The sequence below is a fragment of the Aptenodytes forsteri genome, unplaced genomic scaffold, assembly GCF_000699145.1.
Source record: "Aptenodytes forsteri isolate BGI_AS27 unplaced genomic scaffold, ASM69914v1 Scaffold126, whole genome shotgun sequence".
NCBI lineage: Eukaryota > Metazoa > Chordata > Aves > Sphenisciformes > Spheniscidae > Aptenodytes > Aptenodytes forsteri.
In genome coordinates this window covers 2252258-2260529 of record NW_008794599.1, presented here as the reverse complement: position 1 = coordinate 2260529, position 8272 = coordinate 2252258, and the positions used below count along the sequence as shown (strand labels likewise).

General features: G+C 64.2%; 1 protein-coding gene across 1 annotated transcript in view; it reads left to right on the top strand.

Annotated features, from left to right (window-relative positions):
• Window positions 1-8155, top strand: part of ROBO4 (roundabout guidance receptor 4) — a 10336-nt gene extending 2181 nt beyond the window's left edge. The window contains 20 exon segments of the mRNA XM_019470383.1: window positions 39-317; window positions 395-533; window positions 613-740; window positions 1542-1654; window positions 1780-1999; window positions 2096-2217; window positions 2789-2960; window positions 3041-3191; window positions 3275-3405; window positions 3773-3949; window positions 4022-4262; window positions 4329-4391; window positions 4486-5130; window positions 5218-5367; window positions 5457-5508; window positions 5575-5702; window positions 5792-5941; window positions 6022-6338; window positions 6456-6590; window positions 6687-8155. Of these exon segments, the coding sequence (XP_019325928.1) occupies window positions 39-317; window positions 395-533; window positions 613-740; window positions 1542-1654; window positions 1780-1999; window positions 2096-2217; window positions 2789-2960; window positions 3041-3191; window positions 3275-3405; window positions 3773-3949; window positions 4022-4262; window positions 4329-4391; window positions 4486-5130; window positions 5218-5367; window positions 5457-5508; window positions 5575-5702; window positions 5792-5941; window positions 6022-6338; window positions 6456-6590; window positions 6687-6832 (3659 nt within the window). The 3' untranslated portion in view covers window positions 6833-8155.
• The last annotated feature ends 117 nt before the right edge of the window (window positions 8156-8272 follow it).

Here is an 8272-nt window from a genome sequence, read left to right as displayed (position 1 = left end):
CCCCCACACCCACCCATGGTGTCCCCTCCCCACCGCAGCACTGCGGGACAATTTCCGCCTGCAGCCGGGTGATTTGGTGGCCACGGCGGGGCAAGCGTTGGAGCTGGATTGCGTGCCACCCTTGGGGCACCCCGAACCCCACGTCACCTGGAAGAAGGACGGGGTGACCTTGGACTTGACCGATGACCGGTATGTGGTCACCAGTGGGAAGTTGCGGGTGGCACCGGCGCGACGGAGCGACTCCGGGCTCTACGTCTGCGTGGCAGCCAACACGGCAGGTTAGAGGGAGAGCCGGGGCGCCCGCGTCTCCGTCCTGGGTAAGCCGAGGGTCTCCCATGGGTGGTGAACAAGTCATGCCCAGCCTTGGTGCCACGTCCTCGATGTCCCCCTGCAGAGAAGCCGACCATTGTGCGGCGCCCAAGCGACGCCGTGGCGGTGGCTGGCAGCACCGTGGAGCTGGCTTGCGGTGCCCAAGGTGACCCGGCGCCGCGGGTGCAGTGGCACAAGGAGCGTGGGGACCTGCCCTGGGGCAGGTAGGTGGTGGCAGGGTGGAGGCGTCCCATCCCCAGGGTGGGGCAGTGATGGGGCTGATGGAGAGCTGGTGACCCGCAGGCACGAGGTGGACCGGGAGCACACGTTGCGCCTCGACGCCGTGATGCCTGCCGACGCCGGCACCTACGTGTGTACAGCACAGAGCCAGCTGGGCACCGCCGCTGCCAGTGCCCGCCTCCGCGTGGAGGGTCAGTGGTGGGACGTCCGTGGCCTCCACCGCCACGGGCACCCAGGGCCATCTGGGGGTCCGTGCAAGGGGAGCCATCTGACAGGGTTTATCTAATGGGGTTCATCCAAGGGGGTCTATCCAAGGGGAGTCTGTCCAAGGGGGGTCCATCCAAGGGGGTCTATCCAAGGGAGTCCATCAAAAAAGGGTCCATCCAACTGAGTCGTCTAAGGGGGTCCATTCAAGGAGGGTCCATCAAAGGGGGTACTTCCGAAGGGGGGTCCATCTCAGGAGGTCCATCTAAAGGCATCCGTCCAACAGGATACATCCAAGGGGGCCATCCAAACATGTCCATGTAAGGGGATCCATCTAAGGGGATGCATCCAGGTGGGGGCCCTTCCATGGGGATCCATTCAAGAGGGTCCGTCTAAAGGGGATCCATCCAAGCGGGTTCCTCCAAGGGGAACTATTTAAGGGGGTCTTGTCCAAGGTGGGGGGTTCATTAAAGGGGGATCCAACTAGAGGTATCCATCCAAAGGGTCCATCTAAGAGGGATGCATCAATAGGGGTCTATCATGGGGTCCATCAAAGGAGGTCTATCCAAGATGGATCCATCAGAGGGTGTCTGTCCAAGGGGTACATCCAAGAGGTTTCCATCCAAGGGATGAGTGGGTCAAGCATTTGACCACTCAAGCATTTGAGTGGGTCCTTCCAAGGAGACATCAGGGTCTCCAGGCATGGGTATCCGGGGTGGGTGCCTGGGCAGGTGCTGGAGGACCTTGCTCCTGCCCAGCGCTGCTGTTAGCCTCCCTCTGCCCCACAGACCGGCTGCCGATGGGCCGGCAGGAGGCTGCACCACGGGACCTGCTGGCCGTGAGGCTGCACCTGGACAACGGCACCGCGCTGCCCGCCGCTGCCGTCCAGCTCCGCTGGCGGGTTGGTGTGATGTCAGGATGTCCCCACCGGAGGGGTGGGATGGGGCATAGGGATGAGGCTGGAGATCCATCCCCATGTCCCATCTGCGTCCCACCACGCCTCGTAACCCTTCCCATCCCCTCCAGATGCTGACGCCGGCACTGGCGCCGGAGGGCTACATGGTGCTGTACCGCTGCCTGCTCCCTGCCAGCACCTCCTGGGTCCAACACGATGCCGGCAGGGAGCTCAGCGCTGTCATCCCCGCACTCCGCAGGGGCTACAAGTATGAGTTCAAGGTCCAACCCTACGCTGGAGGGACCCAGGGCTTGGACAGCAACATCAGGCACCTCTGGATACCTGAGGAAGGTGTGGTAGGCGTGAGGTGCCCCCAGGGATGCCCAGGTGAAGGATGGGGGGGGTCGGCTGGGGGTCCCAGGGGTCTCAGTACCCCTGTTCCGGCAGTACCAAGCGCGGCGCCCCAGCACGTCACCGTGGGCCAGGCTGAGATGGGGAACGGCACCGTGATCGTGAGCTGGGAGCCACCTCCTCCTGAGGCCCACAATGGCATCATTCGGGGCTACAAGGTTTGGGGTGATGGGGCGCGGGGAGGCTGGGGAGGGCCTCCCTTCTGGCCAAGGAGGGTTCATCCAAGGGGTCTGTCTGTGGAGGATCCATCCAAGGAGGGAGCCTTTCAAAGATGGGGGTCTATCCAAGGGGGGACCACCCAAGCAGTCCGTCCAAAAGGGATGCATATAAGAGGTCTATCCAAGAGGGATGTCAACAAAGGGGTTCATCTAAGGGGGCCAGCCAAGGTGGAGGTCCACCCCAGGAGATCCGTCTAAGAGGGAAATCCGTCCAAGGAGATCCATCCAAGGGGTCAGTCTAAGGACAGGGGTCATCCAAGTGGATCTAACCCAAGGGGTTCCATCCAAGGGGGTTCAACCTAGGGGATTCATCTAAGGGGGTCATCCAAGGGGTCTGTCCAAGAGGGATCCATCAATGGGGGTCCATCAAGGGGATTCATCTGAGGGGGTCCATCCAAGGGGCGTTCATCCAAGGGGGTCCATGCAAAAGGGTCCATCCAAGGGGGATCCATCAATGGGGGTCCATCAGGGGGATTCATCTAAGGGGGCCCACTCTCTCGGCACATGCCAGGTCTGGTCAATGGGCGAGGGCTGGCAGCGCCACACCAACAGGACAGTGGACGGAGGCACCCGCCGCCTGGAAACCCTCCTCCCGAGCCCTGGTGCCGAATTCTGTGTCCAGGTGGCAGCTTTCAACAGCGCGGGGCTGGGGGTCCCCAGCAATGCCACCTGTGGTGTCCTGGGTAGGGGACGGGGAGCAAGGTGGGGTGCAGGTGGGGGTCAAGGTGGTGGCACAGGGGTGACGCTGGTGGGACCCTTGCAGGGCTGACGGCAGGGAGCAACAGGGGGGTGCGGGCACTGCAGCAGCCCGCCGTCATCGCAGCCGCTGGCTCGCTGCTCTGGTTGGCCTTGCTCGCCCTCCTCCTACTCCTCTGCCAGCGCCGCGCCAGCCAGGACGCCGCGGCTCGCCGCAGGTGAGCGGCCGTGGGGTGGGGGACATGGGGGGTCCCCGGCATGGTGGGGATGGGACACCCTGATGGCATCCCTTGCCCCGCAGGCTGGTGGACGGTAAATCGCCGTGGCTCAGTGGACCCTGGAAACCCGGCTGTGCCCCCCGAAACCTCAGCAGCAGCAGCAGCCTCAGTAGCCGGCTCCTGGGCAGCGATGGCAGGGATCCCCACCCCTCCAGTGAGCCCCATGGGGGCTGAGACCCCCACCTAGAGCCATGGGACCCCCACCCCTCCAGTGAGCCCCTGGGGATGGGACCTCCATCTGGTGCCATGGGACCCCCACCCATCCTAATGAGACCCCCACATGATGCCATGGGACCCCCACCCAGTCCTCTGGGACCCACACCCAGAAAGGGTGCCTGATACCCCCACCCCATGCCTGGGACCCCCCGGTGCCATGGCACCCCCACCTGGGTGCCCCCCATAGCCGTGGGACCCTCTCTGCAGGTAGCAGGGACCTGGGGACAGCCAGAGCCGAGGTTGGAGGGGACAAGGGACACCTGGCTCAGCACCCATGGGTTCCCTGACCGCTCTCACCCCTCCAGCCTTGTCCTTGGAGCCACCGAGCCTCGGCCCCCCCACGCCCCCCAACCGCAGCAGCCTCCGCAGGGGGCACCCACCGCCCCTTGGGGACACCGGGTGCTGTGGCGGGGGGCACCCCAGGGTGCGCACCTCGCCCAGCACCCCGAACCCGGCACCCTGGGAGCGCATCCACAAGAGAGGTGGGTATGGGGGGGACACGGGGGACACTGGGGAGGTGGCTCATGGCTCTGTGTCCCCCCGGCTCCATGCAGAGCTGCACCAAGTGCACAGCACCCCAGTGCTCACGAGTGGTCCCGGCCACGTCCCTGTCACCGGGAGTGGAAGCGAGTGGGGGACGGATTTTGGGCTGGCAGCCAGGTGGCCTCAGCAAAGGGGACATGACAGTGACATCACCACCGCCGTGCTGGCCGGAGGGGACCCCCGGCGGCTGCCAGTCTTCAGCTCCCCAAAACCGCGGCGGGGCAGCGCCTCACTGGCCTCCAGTGTCACCGGGTCACCGGTGACACCCGTCTTCAGCTCCCCAAAACCGCGGCGGGGCAGCGCCTCACTGGCCTCCAGTGTCACCGGGTCACCGGTGACACCCCCAAGGCCACCCCACGCCTGGCACCCCCCGGTGACCCGGTAAGTCTGGGTGCCCCCACCCTGGCGACGCAGATGAGTGCCATGCACCCCCAACCCTGTGCTGCAAAAGCCACCGTGTCCCTTGCACCTGCAGGTCCCCGGCCACTGCATGCCCCAGGGACACGTCCCCGGTCACCAGACGACCCAAGGACATGTCCCCAGTCACTGGGATCCCCAGAGACACTTCCCCGGGCAGCAGGCACCCCAAGGACATGTCCTCAGTCACTGGGATCCCCAGGGACATGTCTCCAGCCACCCGGCACCCCAGGGACACATCCCTGGTCATTGAGAGCCCCAGGGATGTGTCACCGGTCACCAGGCGCCCCAGGGACATGTCCCTCATCATTGAGCACCCCAAGGACCCATCACCAGCCGCCAGGCACCAGAGGGACACAATCTCTGCCACCAGGCACCCTGAGGATACGTCCCTGGTCACCAGCTGCCCCAGGGACGTGTCCCCAGTCACCAGACACCCCAAGGAGATGTCCCCAGTCCTCAGTCAGCACAGGGACAGGTTCCTGGGCAGCAGATACCCCAAGGACATGTCCCCAGCCACCAGACACCCCAGGGACCCATCACCGGTGACCAAGCACCAGAGGGATATGTCATCGGCCAGCAGGCACCCCAAGGCCACATCCCCAGCCAGCGGGCACCCAAGGGACACGTCCCCAGTCACTAGGCTCCCCAAGGAGAAGTCCCCAGCCACCGGGCACCGTAGGGACACACTCCTGGCCACCAGGTACCCCAACATGTCCCTGGCCACCAAGTGCCTCGGGGACCCATCACCATTGACCAGGCACCCAATGGACACATTTCTGGCCACCAGATACCCAAAGGACATGTCACCGGCCACCAGCTACCCGAAGGACACGTCCCCAGACACCAGGCACCCCAGGGACACATCCCCCATCACCAGGCACCCTGAGGAGATGTCCCCAGTCACCGGTCACTGCAAGGACATGTTCTTGGTCACCAGGTACCCCAAGGACCTGTCCCTGGCTGCCAGTGCCCCAGGGACCCGTCACCGGCGACCAGGCACCCAAGGGACATGTTCCTGATCACCAGGTACCCTGAGGATATCTCACCAGCCACCAGGCATCCCAGGGACACATCCCCAGCCACGGCCCGTCACCCGTCACCGGCGACCAGGCGGACCATGTTCCTGATCACCAGGTACCCTGAGGACATCAGGCATCCCAGGGACACATTCCCAGCCACCGGGCACCCAAGGGACACTTCCCCAGTCACCAGGCACCCCGAAGAGATGTCCCCAGTCACTGGTCACCGGAGGGACATGTTCTTGGGCAACAGGTACCCCAAGGACATGTTCCTAGCCACCAGGCATCCCAGGACACATCACTGGTGACCAGGCACCCAAGGGACATGTTCCTGGCCACCAGGTACCCCAAGGACACGTCTCCGGCCACCAGGCACCCAGGAGACAGGACCCCAGTCACCGGGCGCCTCTCGCCGGCATTCAGTGATGGGGTCCTCACACCACAGCGGGTGGCCGAGGACCTGGAGATGGACCAGGACACCACCTGCCCCCGGTATGCCCCATCCCCCTGGGACACCACCATGGTGGCAGCATCCCCCGGTGCCAATGGCATCCCTGCCATGTCCCCCGCAGCCCCCCGGCACCAACCACACCACGGTCCTTCTCACCGCCACACACCTACGGCTACATCTACGGGCCACCGGCCTCTGAGCTGGGCGAGGAGGAGGAAGAGGAGGAGGAAGAGCGGCCAGCGATGAGGGGCTCTCCAGGGGGATCGCTGCTGAATGGCTGGGGGTCTGTCTCAGAGGACAACTTTGCCAGCGCCCGCTGCAGCTTGGTGAGCTCCTGTGATGGCTCCTTCCTCCTGGACGCCAGCTTCGCCCGGGCACTGGCTGTGGCCGTCGACGGGCTCTGCTTCAGCCTCGAGGACACCGATGTGGGCTACGGGGGTGAGCGAAGTGTCCCCGGACCACCCCTCTGACCCCAAGCATTGTCACCTCCCCAGGGGAGGTGGCCCCATCCTGACACCATGGTGATGCCACCATCTCCTGCCTTCTCCCCGGCAGGTCCCTCACCACCACCATCACCCTTGGAGGGAGGCTTCTCACCCGGGGTCCCCATCCCCGCCTGGGACTGGGGGACAGCGCTGGGGGTCCCATGGAGAGCCGGGACGGAGGCAGCCGTGGGTGTCCCACAGTACGGTGAGCGGCGCCCCAACGCCGGGGTGATGGGCACCGGGGGCGGTGCGGGGTGTCACCTGTTGTGGGGTGCTGGAAAATGTCCCCTTTTCTTTCCAGGTGGCCACGGGACAGGGATTGGCAGCCCCTGGGCCCGGGCGGGTGGCGAGCCAAGGACAGGAGGGACAGGAGCGTGGCAGTCTCCAGGGTGTAGGACGCAGCAAGGCCAGAGTCCCCTCGGCTCGGCTAAAATCCAGCTTTATTAAGTGGTTCCCCAGAAAGGGGTTCTTTGCTAGCAAAAGCCACCCACAAAGGGTGGGTCGCACCAAGGTGGGTGGGTGTCCCTCCTTCTCTAGCGTTCTTGTCCTCCCCAAGTGTCTTCATCCTTCACCAATGTCCCCATCCCTCCTCAGTGTCCCCATCCCTCCCCAAATTCCTCATCCCTGCCCAGCATCCTCATCCTCCCCAAGTGTTCTCATCCTCCCCAAGTGTACTTGTCCCCTCCAAGTGTCCTCGTCCCTCCTCAGTGTCCTCCTCCTTCCCCAGCATCCTTGTCCCCCGACCATCCTCACCCATCCCAAGCACCGTTGTCCATCCCAAGTGTCCTTGTCCTCCCCCAGGGTCATTGTCCCCCTGACCGTCCTCATCCCCGTTGACCGTTCTCATTCCTTCTGACTGTCCTCATCCTTCCTGACCGCCCACATCCTTCCTCAGCATCCTTGTCCCACCTCGACCATCCGTGGCCCTCTCAAGTGTCCTCATCCCTCCCAAGCCACCTTGTCCTTCCTGAATGTCCTTGTGCCCCCTCTGAATGTCCTCATCCCTCCTAACTGTCTTCATCCCCAGTGTCCTTATCCCTCCTGAGCACCCTCATCCTTCCCCAACTGTCCTCACCACCCCCCGAGTCTCCTTGTCCCTCCCCACCATCCTCATCCCCCTGCGACCATCCCCCTTGTCCCTCCCTACTGTCCTTGTCCCTCCCAAGCAACCTTGTCTTTCCCAAGTGTCCTCTTCCCCGCAGCGATCCTCATCCCCCGGGTGTCCTCGTCCTTCCCCAATGTCCTCATCCCCCCAAGCATCCTTGTCCCCCAACGTTCCTTGTCCCTCCCCAGCACCCTCATGCCTCTGCAGTGTCCCTGTCCTTGTCCCTCCCATGTATGCTCATCCCCCCAGCTGTCCTCGTCCCTTCCAACCATCCTCATCCCTCCCAGCCATCCTCGTCCCTCCCCAGAGTCCTCATCCCTCCCAACTGTCCTTGTCCCCAGGGTCTTCATCCTTCCCTGAGCATCCTCCTCATCCCTCCTGAGATCCTTGTCCCTCCTCAGTGTCCTCATCCCTAGCGACTGTCCTTGGCCTCCACGAGCATCCTCATCCTTCCTCAAGCATCCTTGTCCCTCCCAACTGTCCTTGTCCCCAGGGTCCTCATCCCCCCCTGAGCACCCTCCTCCCTCCCTGAGCATCCTCCTTGGCCCTCTCCGAGCATCCTCATCCCTCCCAAGCATCCTTGTCCCTCCCAAGCATCCTCGGCCATCCTGACTGTCCTTGTCCCCCCCCCAGAGCGTCCTTGTCCCCCCCTCGCGCTTGCCGCCCACCGGCTGCTGGCTCTGTGCAACCCTATTTACATGGTGCCACTCAGAAATTAAAGAACATCCCCCCTGTCCCCCCCATGTCCCCATCCCCGTGTCCCCAACCCTGCCACCGGCTCC